We start from the raw sequence: 19854 nt of genomic DNA, 5'->3' as shown, positions 1-19854 counted from the left end.
GATTCAAGAGTAGAGGAGCGACTTTGGCTTCCGATGGATACCACGGTGCCAAAAGCGAGATACCTTGGATGCCAGGTTAGTATTAATATTACAGCAGAGCAGCAGATCGCCCCGGTCCTCGAGAGTGTTCGGTGTAAGCTTCTGTACTGGAGCTCAGCCAAACCAAGTCCTTCTTGTCACGGCCTGGTATATCGCCTCCTGCTGGTGTTTTCATAGAGGGTGCATTGGGTGGCTCCGACAGTTGGTTTGGAACTTCCTTTGGGCAGGATTGGACAAAACGAGGAATACTAGAGCCCGAGTCGCTTGGCAGACAATGATCATGCCACACGCATTGTGAGGCTTGGGTATCATTGATCCAGAGATACAGAGCAAAGCCCTCTTGGGCAAATTGGTTGTTCGTGGCCTCACCCTAGATGCAGAACCTTAGAAGCTCCTCTTACAACGAGGGCTCTATCAATTCAGACAACCGATTTTGCAGAGGCGTTTGAATGAAATGATTGCGAGTTGCCAAACACATATACTTGAACTTAAGAGTTTGCAATTAAGTTGGAATTAAGACTTATGCAGCTTAAACACAAAGTGACATCATTGGAAATTGCAATATGATTGAGGGGCCAAGACGCCCCCCCCCCCCTTATCCAAGCTCACTTTATTCTTGAAAATGGAGATACAAGACCAAGGTGCAATGCACCTTCCAAACTGATGAACTCAGTGAAAGCCTAGGACCTAGATACAAGACTCAAGAGCAAATGTACAAGGTAGACAACAAAAAGGAGGACTCCAAGCTCAGGTTTCAACTCTTGGCTTGCCCAATCCACAAGGAAGAAGCCTGCAACAATCACCACGTACATCCAACATTAGAGGCAAGCACTAGTTTCTAGAAAGATAGTAGAAACAACATGCTGAAGCTACCTTGGGTGAGGAGAGTGTGGAAAATGGGGCTGGAATGAGAACAGCTTAGAAAAACAGCTTGTAGGCTAGAGAGAGAAAGCCTTTATGGAGTGATAGCTGTAGAGAGAGAGTGCCAATGCTGATCCCAAGGGAGGGGATGTAAGAGAGGAGCTGCTGCTGTTCCAGAGGTGCACAGAAAGGCAGATTTCTGCAAGGGGAATGGGCTGGAACAGTAGAGAGAGAAATTCTGCAGTAGAGAGAGAAAGACTGCAGCAAGAGAGAGAAAGGGGCTTTGGCTGCTCCAGGCTAGGAGAAGGAGAGAGGATGCTACTGTTGTTCCATAAGAGCTGAGAGGGGGTAGATTTCTGGAGAGGAAGGGCTGGAGCTGTAGAGAGATAATGAGCTGCTGTAGAGAGAGAAAGTGCTGCTGAGGTGAGAGAATGGCCTGGGGAGAAGCTGGCTGCACCCAAGGAGCTGGAGAGGTTCTGCTGCATCATCCAAAAGGAGGGAGAAGAAAAGTGACGAATTTTTCATGTAGGGAATGAAGGGGAGAGGCCTTCTTTTATAGGCTCAGCCCCCCCCCCCAGGCTTAGAGTGGAAGGTGGACACTTGTCCCAGATTTTTGGTGGGCTGCAGTCCCAAAGAGGACAGTCCACAACCTGCCCCAAATCTACCAGATTTGGGGCCAGACACTTGGCCTGCATGCCTTGCCACTTGCCATGCATGCTGCCACATGTGTGGGACAGGTGGACTGACCTGCCAGCTCAGATTCCATGTGGCAGTCTGCCACGTGTCAACTGCCACGTGTCACTCCCAAAAACCCTAAAATTTCAAAGTTGTCAGAATTCAATTCTGATCGCACCCACGGGTTCCTAACAGCTTGGACTATCTATTGACGTACTCTAAGGTCATAATTGAGCCACACTGAGCTCATTTGTTTGTCGTCTTATCTTGTATCTCCATTACTCTTGGCATGTTGCCAGGCCCACACCCAAAGCTCAAGGAACATTCTCTTGAATGGTTCCTAGGTCAGTATGCAATCTGTTGTCATGTGCACGGATTGGTATCTGACGTGTACTAGGTACACAGAACTAGCTCAGGTTAGCCTGGGGAGGCTTAGAGCTAGGCAGGCTTGATTCTCGGGTTGAGTGGCAAGGGTACGAACTATTTATAGGTCTTCGCTATTTTTGGCGCCAGGGCCCGAGTCTATAAAAGAGGCCTAGGGGGTTCAGTTCTCAGTGTGCAGTTGGGAGCAAGTCTCGTTCCCAGGTGCCAGGTCTGATCCTGGATTGAGTCGCGGACGCGCGCCTGCATCTTAGCGTAGCCCAAGGCCCAGTGGCAGATCCAGGGCTTCACAGCGCCACCTGGTGGTATGGGACACCAGGCTGGTTTGGATCTGATTGGGAGTTCGTGCCAGTAGCTCAGCTCGTGGCTCGAAGGGGACATCTTCTGATTCGGGATCACATCCCGTAGATGTCATGGTTGGGTGGTGAGCAGCCTGCTCAGATTTGATGTTGTGTGTGGTTGTTTTGCAGATCAGGGGTTTCAAGAGTGCTGGGACGTGTCAGTTGGTATCAGAGCCAGCTCCTGAGGTAGGAACTTCTGATGCGGGAATTTTTGACGGATTTTTCCTCCAGGTATGCCCTAAATTTCGAAATCTGTTGCTGCGTTTTCTGCTGGGTGCCTGGGATAGGAGGGGTGGACAGTTATGAGGGAAAAGGAGGAGGAAAAGGAGGGAGAGATTTCGAGATCCCTGAAAGGGCCTGTGAGAGAAGGCTGTAGGAAGTGGAGAGAGAGCAGAAAGGTAGGAGAAAGAGGCGAAAAAGGCTGCAAGGGAGGTGTAGAGGTGACGCCCAGGGCAGTACGGTAACAGGTGGGTGCAAGGAGAGGCTCAAAGGGCAACGAACAGGCTGTGTACAGCCTGCGTAGAGGGCTGTGTGCAGCCTGCGTAGAGGGTGCTTTTTTCAAAAAAGCACCCCCTCCAAAGCTAGGGGAGCTTGGCCTTTTTTGGAAGCAAAGCTTCCAAATAAGGCTGCCCTGCTCCCTATATAGATGGGGCAGGGTACCAGCCTACCCACAGCCTAGCCTAGAGCCTTGAAGCAGCTCCTCGAATCGCGAGCCAGCCTGCGTCATCCGTACACTGCCTGCGCCAGCTCTGCTTCTGCACCGTACAGCCTGCGTCAGCCGTACTTTGCTTGCGTCAGCAGCCGTACACTGCTCGCTTCCGTAAGGTACCTGCAGCAGCGAACCGTGCCTGCGTCAGCACCTCCTGCTCCGAGCCGGTACTAGCAGACTGTACGGACGCCGTACAGTCCACGTTAGCATCTGTATGGCCCCCGTCAGAACCTGTACGGCCTGCGTCAGCAGACCGTACAGCCACATCAGCAGCAAGGTTGCTGCAGGATTTCGCACGTGCATCCGGTAGCGGGTTCAGCGAGGTCTCGGAATTTGTGGGCTTCCGGTTCGCCATGTTCCAGCATCTCTTTCTGTCGGCATCTCTTGGGACGGTTTTCCTCTGCTCCATTCTCCTTTGCGCTTCGTTTCAGTCAGTTATTTCTCTCAGTTCGTATTCAAATCAGATTTCAGTCATGTCTGATGCTGCAAATCCCGAGTTCAGCATGGGAGAGCAGGATTTGGATTACACTCCTGTGGGAGAGGAGGATCAGGGTCTCTATGATGACCTGATAACCAAAAAGGCCTTCAGTGAATTTACGACTGCTCTAGATGGCAAATTCGAGCAGGTCAATGCTAATCAAACGGGGTTGACACAACAACTCCAGGGCATTCAAGCTACTCTCACCCTTCTGGCTAGCACTGTGCAGGCACTCACACATGTGGATGCTATGGCTTCAGTGCTAGGCCCGAATATAACTCCAGACCCTTTTCCGGGCGACCAAAAATCGAGAACAAAGGAGGTAGTTGACACTTGGTTACACAAGTGGCAGGTACACTTCCAATTCCACCCATACCCAAATGAGAAGAAGATCCAGCTTGCAGCAGGGTTCATGTCAGGTAAAGCCTTGCTATGGTGGAAGGAACTCCAGCCTAAGCCCGATACATGGACAGATTTTGAAGGGATCTTCAGGAAGGAGTTCCTGAAGAAGGAGGATGATTACGATATCGTTGGCAAGCTCAAAGCCCTCGATATGTCAAAATTAAACTTGACCTTTGAAGTTTATCTTCAAAGATTTCGGGATCTGCAAACCAGGGCCACTAAGATGGATCCAGTGACCTTGTTAGGTTTCTTTGTGGATGGTTTGCCAGACTCCTACAAGTTGCAGATAAAGAACAACAAATGCACAACGTTGCAGGAGGCCATGACTTATGCGCGCATATATGATGATACCATGGCCGGTACCAAAGCAACCACAGTTACCAACACGAGTGGAAAAAACAAACGCAAGTTCTTTCAGCATACGACTGGTATTGGGGAGACGAAGTCTACGGACAACGGCTCCAAGAAAAACTTGACTCCAACAAAGAATGGTAAAGCCCGTTTCCTTCGCACTCTGAGGCTCAAGAAAGAAGGACGATGCTTCTATTGCGAGGAGCGGGGCCACACAAAGAATGAGTGTCCTAAGCGCAAGAACCAAAAGTTGGTGCTAGGACCGAAGCTCCAGGCGGGTCCACGTACCGCAACCAAGGGAGCGAACCAAGTCGCGACGATAGGTATTTCAGTAAATGTCATTACCTGCCCACTCTCTTGTAATTGTACTTTCAATACTTCGTTGTTTGGTTCCCATGATCTTTTCCGAGTTTATGGAGAAGTTAGGGACCAACAGGTTCACATTCTCTTTGATCCGGGCAGCTCTCACAATTTTGTTAATTACAAATTTGTGCAGAAGATGGGGCTGTCCACAGTACCTAGCGACCACACCTATGAGGTGCAGCTTCCAGCTGGGAAGCAGTTTTGGGATCGCAAGGTTGAAGCGCTTCCTATCCGGATTCAGGCCTACACGGGAGCTCTTACATGTTATGTTATGCATCTGGAGCATGTAGACTTGTTGATCGGGATAAAGTGGTTTAAAACCCACAATATTCAGATCGGATGGACGGAGCATACGCTCTCTTTTGTAGATAAGGATTTGATATATACAGATGTATGGGGTTATGCCCAGACCCGCATCATCAATGGTTCACTTTACTACTCGACTTTCATCGACAATGACTACAACAGATATTGTTGGGTCTACTTTCTGAAAGAGAAATCTGAAGTGATTTCTAGATTTCAAGAATTCAGAGCCATGGTAGAAAACCAGACAGGGAGAAAGATCAAAGTCATGAGATCAGATAGAGGAGGTGAATACATGTCTTCAACATTCATGAACTTTTGCAGAAGTCACGGCATTCGAAGACAATTCGTTGTAAGAGACATGAATCTGCTTATCCAACAAATTCCTCGAGTGTACGTGTCTATCCAAGAGCTAAGACGACTCGTAGTATGGGTCTAGCTTATTGATTCATTGGTCAAGAAAGAGATTCAAGAATCGAATCATTTTCTTTCCAACTCATACTCAAAGATTCATACCTAATTCTATTGAGTATGAGTTGGGGTATTAAGATCTCCCCCCCCAAATAGGGCCCTGGATGCACGATGTTGGATATCATGCTTCCAGGGCATATTTGGGGCTAAAAGTCAATATACATGCCTGGTATGCATCAGTGTGTTTTGATTCCACTTTCTTCATTTGTTGTTTCGGTAATTAACAAGAATGAATTAAGTGTGTTTGAACACCGTGAATTGAGAATGTAGTTAAATAATTTTAAGGACATATTCCCAGCTCAACTACCGGAAGGTTTACCTCCAGAATGGGCAGTAGATCATCGCATAGACTTAGTTCCAGGGGCTCAACCTATCAGTGTACCACCTTATAGGATGAGCCAGGTAGAGGAGGATGAGTTAGCTATCCAGCTTCAGGATTACCTGAATATGGGCTATATCCGCCCAAGTAAATCACCTTGGGGTGCACCTGTCCTCTTAAGAAAGAAGAAAGATTCTTCCTGGAGAATGTGTATAGATTATAAACGATTAAATAAAGTCACAATTAAGAACCGCTATCCTTTACCCCGTTCCGATGATTTGATAGACCGTTTGGCCGGAGCGAAGTATTTCACTAAGATTGATTTGCGTACGAGTTATCATCAAATCCGTATCTATGCTAAACACATAGATAGGACCGCATTCCGGACTAGGTATGGTCACTACGAGTTCCTCGTATTACCTTTTGGTTTGACCAATGCTCCTGCTACTTTTCAGCAGATGATGAACGATTTGTTCAGGGATTTTCTAGGCAAATTTGTTGTAGTGTTCTTAGATGACATCTTGGTATATAGTAAAACGCTTGAGGATCACATAGGACACCTCCGGGGTGTCTTAGTTGTTCTAAGACAGCATAAGCTTTATGCCAAGATGAGTAAATGTGACTTCTTTATGAAGGAGATCATTTACTTAGGACACAAGATTTCTTCTGAAGGTATTAGCATTGATCTGGATCGTATCCAGAAGGTTTTAGAATGGCCTATCCCTCAGACTGTGAAACAACTTCGTTCTTTCCTAGGATTTACGGTATTTCTTCGGAAGTCAGTGCGTGATTATTCACGTATCACGGCACCCTTGACCAACATATTGAAAGGTCGTGGACGCAGGTCTACCCAGCCGATCTCTTGGAATGATGCAATGAACAAGGCTTTTGAAACCTTGAAGTTTTCTATCAAGGAAGCACCCGTTCTTGCATTACCCGATCCTACCCGGCCTTATGTTTTAGAGGCCGATGCGAGTGATTATGCGATTGGGGCACCTCTATTCCAAGAGGGTAGACCTGTAGCTTTCGAGAGTAAGAAGCTAGACGACACTCAATATCGTTGGCCCACACTCGAGAAGGAACTTTATGCTGTAGTGTATGCTCTTAAGGTTTGGAGACACTACTTGTATGGTTCAAAGTTCCTTGTATTGACTGATCATCAGTCAATTAAGTATGTGTGTGATGGATCAAAATTGAGAGGAAGGAAAGCTAGATGGGCAGAATTAATGCAGGATTTTGATTTTGAGATACGTTTTCGTAAGGGTTCGTTAAATAGTGTGGCGGATGCCTTAAGTCGAGTTAAGTTTGTAAATGCTTTGTCATTTACGGAGATATCCTCAGACTTATTTCAATCCTTGAGAGGGCTATACGCAACTGATAGTCATTTCAGTTCTTATTGGCAGAGAGTCCACGATGGGAGCTCCATGGTTGACTAGGACTCAGGGATTGTGCCACCTATGGTACAGGCGGTGGGAGGTCAGTGGATGATTAGGAACGGCTTGCTGTTCCGGAATGAAAAGATTTGTATGCCTGATGTTCTGGACCTTAAATCCAAGATTCTCTGGGAGTGTCATGATGCTCCTAGTGCTGGCCATCCGGGTATACATCGGACTCTGTCTCTTGTGAAGCATACCTTTTATTGGCCTAAGATGCATGCATTTATTGAGAACTATGTAGTAGGTTGCCGAGTTTGTCAGGTTACTAAGGCAGAACGCCTTAGAAGCGCGGGTTTATTCCAGCCATTACAGATTCCAGGTAATAAATGGGAAAGTATTTCCATGGATTTTATTACTGGTTTGCCTTGAACGCGCAAGGGTCATGACTCCATTTGGGTCATAGTTGACCGTTTGACAAAAATGGCTAGATTCTTACCTACTAGAACAACTATTTCAGCTGTTCAGTTGGCTCACGAGTTTGTGGACCACTTGTTTAAGCTGTATAGTTTGCCATCTGACATAGTCTTAGCGTAGCCCAAGGCCTAGTGGCAGATCTAGGGCTTCACAGCGCCACCTGGTGGTATGGGACACCAGGTTGGTTTGGATCTGATTGGGAGTTCGTGCCAGTAGCTCAGCTCGTGGCTCAAAGGGGACATCTTCTGACTCGGGATCACATCCCGTAGATGTCATGGTTGGGTGGTGAGCAGCCTGCTCAGATCTAATGTTGTGTGTGGTTGTTTTGCAGATCAGGGGTTTCAGGAGTGCTGGGACGTGTCATCTGTGCATTTGATTGGTCCCATGTTTGGGTACTCAAGTAGGGTGTGGTTTCCAGATGTCCCTCTCAAAGAGAGGCCATCACTCTTGTGGGTCACTAATGCCCATAAGCCCAAGCAAGGGGGTCCACCCTCAAATGCTAGACCTAGTCCCCATTGTCTGTAACTGAACAGTAGGAAAACATTTCATTTCTTAATAAGCATACTATTGAAAAACAAAAAGAAATAGTACCAAGCAAGTGGATACATGTTGACAGCATTCACACAAATGGATCCTTGATGAGGAGCCTCCATAGGGGCAGAGATTAGCAGGGGGCCTCATTCGTCCTCAGCCTAGATGCAGAGAGGAGTTCGAGGGTCAGTCCCTTGTTTGGCACCCAGAGATTAGAGATCAAGAGGGACGTATGCTCGGGCAACGGACTCAAATTGGTTGGGCACAGTGGGACAGTGGACTGGCCGGCTCCTTTGGTGGATGGAACAAATTACCCATGGAGGCAAAGGCGAGGCTTGGCGCCTTAGCGCATTTGCAAGGGACCGAGCAACGGATGAGAGAGATTGACCTAGCCATCCCTGAGTCCTGGTGGGAGGACTTCATGTGTAGATGGACAGCAAATGGTTGGGCTAGTTTTCTCAGACTAGTGTCCCCTTGAGGATGATGATGCAGCGAGGCAACATGCAGCCCGATTTTTTTCATATAGGACCTAGAGGCCTACCCCAAGCACTCACTGAGAGAGACCCAGAGATGGATGGGAGTCTGGATGGGATTCATTGGCAGATGATTACAGTGGTGGGACGTTTGGGGAAGGAGCGGCACATTGATCCTCTCCCGGTATCTCAGAGGGATGTCCCCCAGATGGCGCCTCTAGCTTTGGGAGGATAGGCCCTTGAGGGAGGTCCAGTGGAATCCGGGAGAGTGGTTCCGGTCCTTCCAAGGGCAGCCTTGTTGAGCAGGTGGACAAGGTGCCCTTCTTTTCCTACACCACACGGATTCGCAAGAGGCTTTAGATGGACTCTTTGATGTGGACCCCTTCGAGGGAGAGGCTTTGGGTGATCCAGAGAGAGGTCCGTTCCAGGTTTTGGACGTGGTTATGGTCCATTTTGTGGCCGAGGAAGATCTCCTACTTCTTTTGGCTGGCCACCCACGGAGGCTTGCCCATCGGCCAGTGGTTGGAGCAAATGCGGGTGGAGGGGCAATGTCATTGCTGCTCTACTAGTTTTCTGGAGACGATCCCTCACTGCCTCTGGAGCTGTCGTAGCGTAGCGAGGATTTGGATCGGAGCCCTCAGGATTATGACCCATATGCAGAGCCTTCAGAGGGACTACACATGGGGGATGGTGGCCTGGTTGACTAAGGGAGGACACGCGTTCTAGATTAATGAGATCTCCCCAGCTTACCGGAGACAGGGTCAAAGCATTCAGCAAATAGAGCTCCATGAGGCGGTCACTACTACTCCTTCGGAGGGCAACGTATGGGAGGTAGTAACCAGTATTACTATGTGGAACATCTGGGTTGCTCGATGCAGTCTGGAAGCGTAGGACCCCAGGCTCTAGGGCGACTATCATGAGGCGTGCTCGATTCTGCAAGGCTTGGCCTGCAGGAATTTTTTACATATTCACTCCACGAGGGATTCGCTGGTTGTATAGTCCCCCCTATCAGCTGTTAGCCCCAGTACCAGAGATCCCCTAGGCAGTGAGCTAGGTTTCTCTGGAGCAGTGCTGGTTTTTCCTTTTAGCCTTTTCCCGGTTTTTTTGCATACTCAGCACCTTCGGAGCTGCTGTTTTGTATAAAGTGTTACGAGCATTAATAGAAGGTTCTTTGCTTTGGGGGGGGGAGGGGGGGGGAACGTCCATTGGAGACCAAAAGGTCTATGGGACGGCAAGAAACCCTCTTAGTACATTTGCTTTAGGTAGGGCAAATGGAAGCTCCCAAGGAGTGCAAAAGCAACCCTATTCTCTCTCTCCCAAGGAGGGAGAGAGAGAGAGCATAGAAATCTGCCTCAAACTCTGGCAGTCCGTACGCCAGCCCTTGCTAGGCGGTTGTAATCTCCTGCTTTAAAATCAATGTTTGGGAGAGTTTTAAGGATCCCTCTACTGCATGTAAAGCTGAGATTTCACTGCACATGGTATCAGAGCCAGCAGCGCAGTCTATGAAGAGACATGGAAGCTAGCTAGACTCTAGAAAGTCACAATGTCTATGGGATATCTCCCAATATGACACGTGGCACATCTAGAACTCACTAGATAAAACACTACCTAGACCACCTAGAACACACATTTTTGACTCACTTTGGCTTCATATTCCAACAGTCTACATGGTTGAGGCACATTTGTTCTACTCTTTACATGTATCATCAATGGATCAAAGCCAATCTTGGGCTCTCTCCTCTTCAAAAACTACGCACACACGCGCACATGCACACACACATACCTTTTTCTTTTAAAGAAACTATTTCATTAAGAAGAATGTACATTCATAACTCTCCAAAAGTGAAACAACTCCTCACACACTAGAAACACTAATAAAACACTTCCAACTTGGCCAAGAAAGGTCTCCAAGAGAATGCGCATCTTGGAGAGACCGCAAGCATGGACGAAAGAAATGGTAAACATCAACAAAAGAATACCCGTACACTCAAATGTTAGGGACATGGTGTAATGACCATAGAGCCCAAAAGCGACACCAGGAAAAGAGGTGAGCATAGTCTGGTCAAGAGGCATATTCATAGAGGCATTATTTGTATGGTTCAGAATTTTACACAGATGTGGACCATGATACTCTGAAGCATTTTTGTAAACAACCTGACTTGAGAGGTCGCCAAGCTAGGGTTTAGGGTTTAGAGTTTAGGGTGGGCAAAGCTCATGCAGGAATTTTATATAGACGATTCAGTACCGAAGAGAGAAGGAGAACAAGGTTGCAGATGCGACTTCGTGCATTATGTATAATATGAGTTTCACGGTATTAGAGAGTGCTCTAATAACCGAGATTAGGAAAACTCAAAAAGCGGACGAGTTTGTCAAAGCCTTTGGACTAAAGCTCATGTGATTAAACCCAGGGAAAAGGATGACATGGCATCTAGGAAAGGCCAAACTTATGCAGCATATACCATAGTGGATGGTATGCTAAAATGTAATGGCAAGATAGTTGTACCTAATCAGAATTTAAGGTAGCAGGTCATTCAACAGTGCCATGACAGCCCATGTGCGGGGCATCCAGGTGTCAAAGACATACGATCTCGTGAAGTGAGATTTCTTTTGGCCGAAGATTAGAAAGCATATTCATGAATATGTGAGGCGATGTTTCTCGTGTCAAGTGAATAAAGCAAAGCCGGTGAAACGACCTGGCCTTTTACAACCCTTGGAGATACCATCAGGTAGATGGGAGAGCACTTCCATGGACTCTATTATTGCTCTGCCTACAACACAGGGTGGATCTTGTAGTACTTGACCTACCAAGATGGCTCACTTCCTTCCGTCCAGGGAGTCTATTAGTGCCCCGCAAGTTGCGGATTTGTCTATTAAGCATATATTTCGTCTGCATGAACTACCTAGATCCCTAGTGTCGGATAGGAATGTTAAATTCACTACTCCTATTTGGACTGTAGTGTTTGAGGGACTAAGGACTGAGTTGGGAATGAGTAGTGGGGATCATCCTGAAACAGATTGTCAGATAGAGATAGTCAATCAAACTTTAGAAGATATGCTCATACCATATGTTTCATTAAGGTAACATACATGGGACAACTGATTACCATTATTAGACTTTGCCTACAATGATAGAAAACATTCCTCTACAAGAATGAGTTCGTTCGAGTTGAACTATCGTTATAGACTAGCGAATCCAACCACGGTTGCGATACCTTAGAAAGTGACTAGTGCCGCAAACTATGTTGTTTAGATGCGGGAGATGCTAGCACTTGTGAGAGTTAACATCTGCCAAGCTATAAATAGATCTAAGACGTATGCGGATGAAAATAGACCTTTCAAAGGATTTGAGGAAGGAGAAAAAAAATGTCTTCACACTCCAAGTCTTTGACTGGAGGAGAGTGTGCTAAGTCTTTAACTCCAAGTCTTTGATTGGAGAATGTCACCCCAATATTGTGGGCCGTGGTTAATTCTTAAAAGAATAGGCAAGGTGGCCTATAGATTGGAATTACCACAAGGTTGTAAGGTCTACCTAGTGTTTCATGTTTCTCGTTTAAAACGGTTTCTGCACCCAGGTGACTCACTAATCGAGGGTATTGTTTTGTTCAAGAGATAGAGGATATGCAAGGTGCAAACCAACAAGAATCCTAGACCAAGGAACAATGCAAGTACGCAATTGGAAGATACCCACGGTGTTGGTTGTATGGCATGGTTTAACTCTATCTGAGGTGACCTAGGAATCCGTGTACCAGATGGGCGATGATGCTAATGCCTGAAGAGGAAAGGAATGTTATGCTCAAGTTGAGATAACATGACCTTGGAAGGGCCAATTGGCATTTTCCCTTTAGAGGACCTATAATTGTAAATAATATGCAATGCACTTTAGGTATATGGTCAAAGGGATTCAATGTCAAGGTCATCGGTGAGGATGATTTGGGTGACTAGGTGGGTTTAAAGGACTAAGTCTAGGTTTTCCTAGTTATGAATTGTGCCTAGGGGCAAATGGTCTAAAGGAATCCCAAGAAGGGGTCAAAAGGAACATCTAAGTATGGCCTTACAAAAATGGACATGTGGCAATCTAGGCCCATCTAGGGAGATTGGGGGCTCTACTGAAAAAAAACCCCACGTAAAATGTAACATTAGAAGATTCGTATCATAGGAAAATCCTGCAAATCACCCAAGATTCTCTTGCTTGTGTCTTCAGAATTTTTTTTGGCCTTTGTCACATTGGTTGTCACTAGGACCGAGACTCATGTTCTAGTGTAAGGATCCAATAGCCCTACATAGAGCCCTTTGATTTAGATCTGAGACCGATCGAGCTAAGTTGTCTAGGGTCCTCTGGCTTATTGAGCTAGCCTATTTTCAGGGCACTCTAGGCAGTGAACTGGCGTCCTTAGAAGCAGGTAGCATAGCAGTTAGCTGCCCCTTTTTTACTGATCAAGTGTCCCATGGATTGCTGATCTACAGCGTTTTCTCAAGATTTTTTATTTGGGGGAGAAAACCTTGTCACTCTAGGATGAAGGATTAGGAATTCTAACAAAAGCCCCACTATCTTTGTATTTCCAAGTGTGAATTCACATCAGCTTTGTTCTTTAATCATGTACTCTCTCCCTCCCTCTTCATACGTGTATGTGTGTGTTCTCTACCTGTTTTTGAGTTCTTCCATTGGGCTCTTTTTTTGAGTCTCATGTCAGTGAGTGGGAGACTTCCCATCTTGTAAATTTATGATAATATAAATACACTGGATTTTACCAAAAAAAGTGTGTGGGGGGGGGCGGGGGGGGGGGGGAGATGCCGCGTAATTTACACACAGTTATATGCCAAATCATCGAATTGTGAGTAGCTTTGGGGACTCTTATATGCCAGTCATAAGCAATCTTTTCAAACAATGTCCTACACGTGTTGGAGCCACAAAGTTTGCATTTTCCGGGTATCAATATTTTAATTATAGGATTACATCATCTTTCTCCTTTTCTAGGGAGAATGCCAAAAAAGTGGCTTCTTTGTCTTGAGATATATCAATAAATAGTCATCTATTACCAGATTTGTTTTAGGTGTTCCCCAAAATAGCCTGATAACGCGGAAGAATCCAAAGTCATGTGGGTTCTTTTAAGCAACTTGATTGTCTAAGCCTTGGAGCCCCTGTGCAATAATGGACCATACAAGCTTGATGACTAGTATGACAATGCTCATCAATTTCAGGCTTTACGAGGTGAGATCCAGCATCATGATGGCAAAAATATGTGTCGGCTGGTCCTTCAGGCTTAAAGGGAGAGAATATCCACATGGATGAAACAAGTGTTGTGGTGCCTATAGAGCTTTCAAGCCTCGTGCATATGTGTGTGAAGTAGGAGGCTACAACATACATTTTTAATTAGATTCTTGACGTGTGTACACGCGTGTCCATGTGCGTGTGAAGTAGGAGGCTACAACATTAATTGTTAATTAAATTCTTGATCTGACAGTAAATGTTGATAAGTTCATGTTGGGATCAAGACAAATGAGATTATGTACGGCCAATAATAAATTTGGACAATCTCTAGCACCTTAGATAAGTGGTCAGTGCAATAATATAGTTATTACTAACCTGCCAAAGGCAAGGAAGGCCTTTCAAATGGCTGGAAACAAGACTGAAAATTAATTCTCTTCTCCTTCCTTCCCAATTTTGTAAACTTTTGAGCTTAGCTACAAGTTAATAGAATATCCACTTTAGCACCAAAGTGCCTGATGAAAGAAAATATATATCCCACTCATAAGATGTGATTCTGAAAGAATGTTTATGACCCAAGGGGGCTGCTCATCAGTTTGTCCATATTAGATATGCCGCCAATCCAAACATTGCACTTATGTGACAAATTAGATGCCTTGAAGATTACAACATAAACCACAAACTGAATCTGTAGTATTTGCTTTGCATAAGTTCATCTTCAAAGCTTTAAACTACCAACTTTACTACAAAATAGTTAGAGTACATGCTGTTATGTCTCCCATTACATCCTTAACACTTAAAAGTATGTGCAGATCGCATGCATAAAGTACAATACACATTAGTTTGTGCATAGAGCTGCGAGCAGCATTCAGAATTTCTACCACTCTCTATTTACCAAGGGCTGCATATGCTAGTACAAAACCCGATAGTAATAAATAGAGTTATTCGGAACCCAATATCTTGCTACAGGACAGCCCTGTGGCCAGACCACTTGAATGGCTTGACTTTAAAATGTCTGGCTCAGAATAAATGACTTAAAAAATACTAATCACTCATTTACATGTTAATGACGAGAGCACTAAAGCATCATCAGATTGAAATTACATTGCACTCACCTGCAGAGCAGACTCAGCAGCTCCTTTATCTGATCGGAAAAAAATCAGCTGTTTTGAAAAATAGCTGTTCTCATCATAGATGCGTGTTGACATGCGACCACAGAGCTCAGCAAATTCCTGCCGCATAGGAGCAAGTCCAGCCGTGTATTTCTCTAGATATCTTGGGTCCTGTGAAAGGGGCTGGAAATCTACAACGCACAACAATTTCCTCCTCCCAAACAAAAGAAGATCAATCCCCAACAAAGGAAAATCGTACCTGCAAAGAGAATAGGTAATCTGAGTGTTACTTTCCATCAGAACTACATTCTTGGTACCTGACATTTGCTCTTGGTACATAGCATTCGTAAATCCTTCAGAAACTGCAAAGTTGCGAAAGGGACAAACAAGACAGACCCTTAGGATACCTTACATAGTATGAGACTTCCACAAAATAGTAATCCGTTTTTTTGCAAACTTCTCCAAGCAAGGTAAAACCCACTTGACAGAAAACAGAGGATTGTAGCAGTGATACAAACCCTCTGCAACCACAAAAAACTTTCACAAGACTACAGAAGAAATTACAATCATACCAACACACTTATGAAAGGTCATAGTGTGTGGCTTGAAACAAGTAGGCACGTTTGAAACCATACTTCGGAACATGCAATGTGCTTTCTAACATCTACGCTAATATGTTCACTGTTTGAAGGAGACCTAGGACCACTTTTGTAGAGTTACAGAATTTTCCAAATAAGCTTTATTGCAGTTTTATACATTGTGTCCAACAAAATTGTATGTACTTATCTGAGCAACGGATGTGTCATCACTTAAGGCAGGAGAGGTAGTGTATCCCAAAGTCCTTATCCCAAACACAAAGGGCGATCAAGTTGCATCAGCAGGCTACCACAGTACGTTTCTTCACCAAAACCTGAATGATATTGCCTACCTGATAGATATTGTGTCACTAATGGCCAAATAACAAGGAAGTGTTTAGACTGCTCCAAATGGGAGGAGAAGAAAGGCAGATCTGTTTATCAGGCTCAGGAGAAAGGAGAAAGGAGGGAGCAGATATAGGACACGAGAGATGGGAGTTTCCCATATTGTAAGCTGTAGGAATCTGAGAAGAACAGCAGAAATATTCATAGAAGGGTCAAGAAAGCTAAGCATAGCCCGCCAAGCAGCCAGCAGATGTCACGAGGACGTGAAAAGTGATGTAAAGTATCTTCGTAACTCAACCTACGCTTAACCCGAGGTTAACCATGGTTAAGTGTTGTAATGGTTTGGCCGTGAGGGACTAGCTAGAGGAAGTGCACACTTCCTAGAAGTTTTTAAGGGCAAAGTCTAGGTGCACTACTAGGTCCTAGGGGCAAGGCAAAGGCTTTAAAAGAGGGGTCTAAAAGTTGGGCCCAAGGACAACCAACTATGGGGGTTAGGACTTTAATGAAGGGGCAAATGGCAAGGAGGAGATGCCATTTTTCATCCATGTGTATGCATGCCCTTCCCCCACCTTCCATCTCTCTCACCTCACTCTCCCAGAGGTGTTGGACGTTTTCAGTTGTTCTTGTGCAGTTTTTGAGCTGTTTGAGCTGTTTCAAGCCCGTTTTAAGCCGTTTTAAGTCTGTTTTGACTGTTCCAAGGCTAGTATGCACTTCTAGGAAGTGCCAGAAGTCAATTTTTAACTTTCTGAAAAATTTCGTACGGACTGTACGGACGCCCATACAAACGTGTTCGGCTACCTCTAGCAGGTGCCCGAGGTTGTCTTTTGCTGTGCTGGACCTTTGTGCACATGTTTCTGGCTGCATGGTGGCTTCTGGAGCTGTTCTGGACCAGTGCAGGCTGCAGGAGGAACTTTCCCTCTTACTTTTGGCACCCTCTCTTAGGAGGACTCAAGCACAGATCCCAAGGCAATCATTTCGGACCAGATCTATGAACCATCTTTCCTCTACAGCTCTTTCTTGTTCACCCTCCGCTCTCTACCTTCATTTCTCTCTTCTCCTCATTGCTGGAAGACACCTGCACCCTACGGGGAGCCAACTGGACAGAGGATAGGTGCGAGGAAGGAGCTCGCCCCTCTACCACAGACAGCCGGAGTTGGTTCCAGGTTCTGTTTTTCCTTGTTCTTTCTTGCTTTGCAGCTTTTTGCAGTGCATGCGTGTTGTGTGCAGTCCTTTCAGGACTCCTACAGGTTCTAGCAAGCATCCAAAGGCAAGGGTGATCCTGTGGAAGGCCTAAGGACAGTGTGGATGCATGTGATAGCCTTGAGGCTGCCTTGAGCTCAGTTTGCCAATGGTTTGGATGCCTAAATGCCTCTAAGTTGTGTCAGATCAGAAGTGAATGCCTGAGTATGCCTTGCCAGTGGGAATTCTAGTGGTGCACTTGGATTAGATGCCTTGAAGACAAGTAGAGGATTTGCAGAGAGGAACAGTACAGGGTTGAACCCTTGTTGTAAAGCATTTTCCATTTAGAAGCATTAAATAAATACCGTAAGGGGCACCAAGGAATTTGGGGCCAGTGGGTGCACTGTGTACTATTGTCATTGAGTAGGGGCATTCTAGCCTCACCTTTGTTGTTGTCGAAGCTTGTTTCTAAGTTGTGCTAAGTGATTGAAGTGACTGAAACTTACATTGTGGCCATTTTTGAAGTTTATGACTGAGTAGAAGAAGATCACTGCCCTTTTGTTTATCGAAGGCCGGTTTCAGTGGTTCCATTGCCGGGATCGTCACCATCTTCCTACAGAGATGAGCCCTGGTAGTGTTGGGTGAAGGACACCTTCAATGCAATTGTTGCTATAGCCATCAATCTTAGCAAGCATGTCATACCGTGAGAGGTCATTGACCATTTCAGAGCAGGAGGGGCAAGACGAAGACAGAGCATCAGAGTGCTTTGAAGAGGAGCACAGTACCAGCGGGGGTGATGACCAGCAGGACAGTGGGGCTCATCCAGTCTCTCCTGAGCATGCCACAGAGGACACACAGGATGAGGTAGATAAGGCAGAGGAGCTTGATCCCAATGCACTTTTTCAGCTACGAATGCAAAGTGTAGCAGGAGCCCTGTCGCAGTTGCAACATGCTGTTACGGAGATTATGCAAGCTCCTCCCCCTATGGTTGCTTCCCCTGAAAGCAAAAAGTCATCTCAGAAGAAACATAAGAAGCATAAGAAGACTCCTAGGCATGTTTCTTTCGGTGGACAGCTGTCAAAGATGCCCTCGATCACCCCTGTAGCGGGTAAAGCCAATAACTTTCATTCAGTCAATCAGGGACAGCAAGCCCTTCCTCAGCCCACGATGCATCCAAGATATTTCGGAGGGGGATCAGTTTTTCAAGCAATGGTGGCACCATCCGCAGAGGCACCCGGAATGCCAAGTAGCTTTAATGGCAGCACGCAACCAGGAATGCAGAATTTCCAGCAACCTATGATGGGTGGAATGCCCCCTGCAAATGCCAATATGATGTACTCAAACATTGGGATGCAGCCTGGAATGCAAACAGGAATGCCTAGGACAATGGGCAATACTTGGAATATGCCGCAGATGCAAGGAGTGGGACCTGGAATGCCAAACCCCACCATGGGTATGGTTGGAATGGCTCAGAATGCGGAAGCAGTGATGCCCCCACCGTGTTTACAGCCGCCCGTTTATGACAATCTCACCCCTAAAGGCAAATTGAAAGATTACAAGGAGGGAGGGGCAACTATCAAGTTTGAGACTTTCAATGGGATGCAGGACAGATTGAAGGCTTTGACATTTGTGCAACAGTTTGATGCTGCCTACTCAGGTGGACACTTCACAGAATCCTCCAAAGTCCGAAAGGCAGCCACCTTTTTGAAGGACAATGCGCTCCAATGGTGGACCAACCTCCTCTTGCAAGGCAGAGCACCTACCACTTGGGTCAAATTCAAGCAGGTCTTCTAAGCAGCATGGCTCACTACCACTTTTGAGTTGGATATCATGACCGCCTGGTACAGGTTGGATACTGCAAATTGCAAAAATTTGGAGGACTACAATAAGAAGTTTTGGGAAGCCCTACTGCCAGTGAATTCTTACAGACATGTACTGCTGTCCGAGCAAATTGAAAGATATTGCTGCGGGTTGCCAAAGGAGATTCAGGACTACAGCACGAAGACAAGGGTTTCCAATATGTCTCGGTTAAGAATGCCACTACAGCTTATGCACTAATGCAAGGGAAAGTTTCTGGGTTCAAAGGAAGCTCACAAGAGACATCAAGGTCAAAGGGCAGCAAGACGGAATCCCCTAAGAAGTTCAGAAAGTTTTCGTAGCCCATGAAGGCAAAGTTTGTTGGAGGACAGAGGCGAGTACCGACCCGCATGTCTGATGAGGAAAAGAAAATTCTTTATGATGCCAACAAGTGTTAAATTTGCAAGGAGGAAGGCCACAAGGCTTTTGAATGCCCACATAAGAAGCGGAAGTTCCCTCCTTCTGAGCAAGGTGAACACAAGGAGGAAAGGAGGACTGATCAGAAGAATAAAAAGCCCAAGCCCACTGCTGGTCTTTTGCCAACTTGATTGGGGCTGTTCAAAACACAGATGCTACAGAGTTATGCCGAGCATGGGGCAAGATAAGAGACCAGACAGCTCTGATGTTTTTGATCTTGGAGCCAAGGCCAATTTCATCTCTCCAGAGCTGGCTGGAAAATTAGGAATAAGGGCAGAAGACATGGGTCCTTTGTGTATTGCAGATATGGCTTGTCCGGGACTCAGCCAGTCAATTACTCCGGTGATAGGCAAGCTGCGGATGCATATTCAGAGCTACGTGGACACAGAAGAGTTCTATATTATGCCATTGAATGGTTGTGATGTGTTACTGGGGATACCTTGGCACTTTCGTGTTGGGGCTGTTTTGGATACAAAGAATAAAACAATCACAATCACTCACCGTGGCAAGACCCACGTTCTGGATGCTAAATTGAAGGGAGAATCCATCCCTGTTGTATCTGCTTCTGCCATTGGCAACGTAATGAAAAAGCATTTTTCAGCATACTTAGTGTTTG

General features: G+C 45.9%; 1 protein-coding gene across 2 annotated transcripts in view; it reads right to left on the bottom strand.

The window, feature by feature from the left end:
• Positions 1-19854, bottom strand: part of LOC147892298 (uncharacterized) — a 104952-nt gene that overhangs the window by 51406 nt on the left and 33692 nt on the right. For both annotated transcript variants that reach the window (XM_087388875.1, XM_087388876.1), the window contains exon 3: positions 14869-15124. In XM_087388875.1, the coding sequence (XP_087245001.1) occupies positions 14869-15124 (256 nt within the window). The remainder of the gene's footprint in view (positions 1-14868; positions 15125-19854) is intronic.

This window comes from Dipteris shenzhenensis, chromosome 17 (assembly GCF_047967505.1).
Source record: "Dipteris shenzhenensis isolate YYH24624 ecotype China chromosome 17, Dip_SZ_1.0, whole genome shotgun sequence".
NCBI lineage: Eukaryota > Viridiplantae > Streptophyta > Polypodiopsida > Gleicheniales > Dipteridaceae > Dipteris > Dipteris shenzhenensis.
Note: the sequence above shows the minus strand (reverse complement) of the source record. Positions and strands in the feature narration are given on the sequence as shown.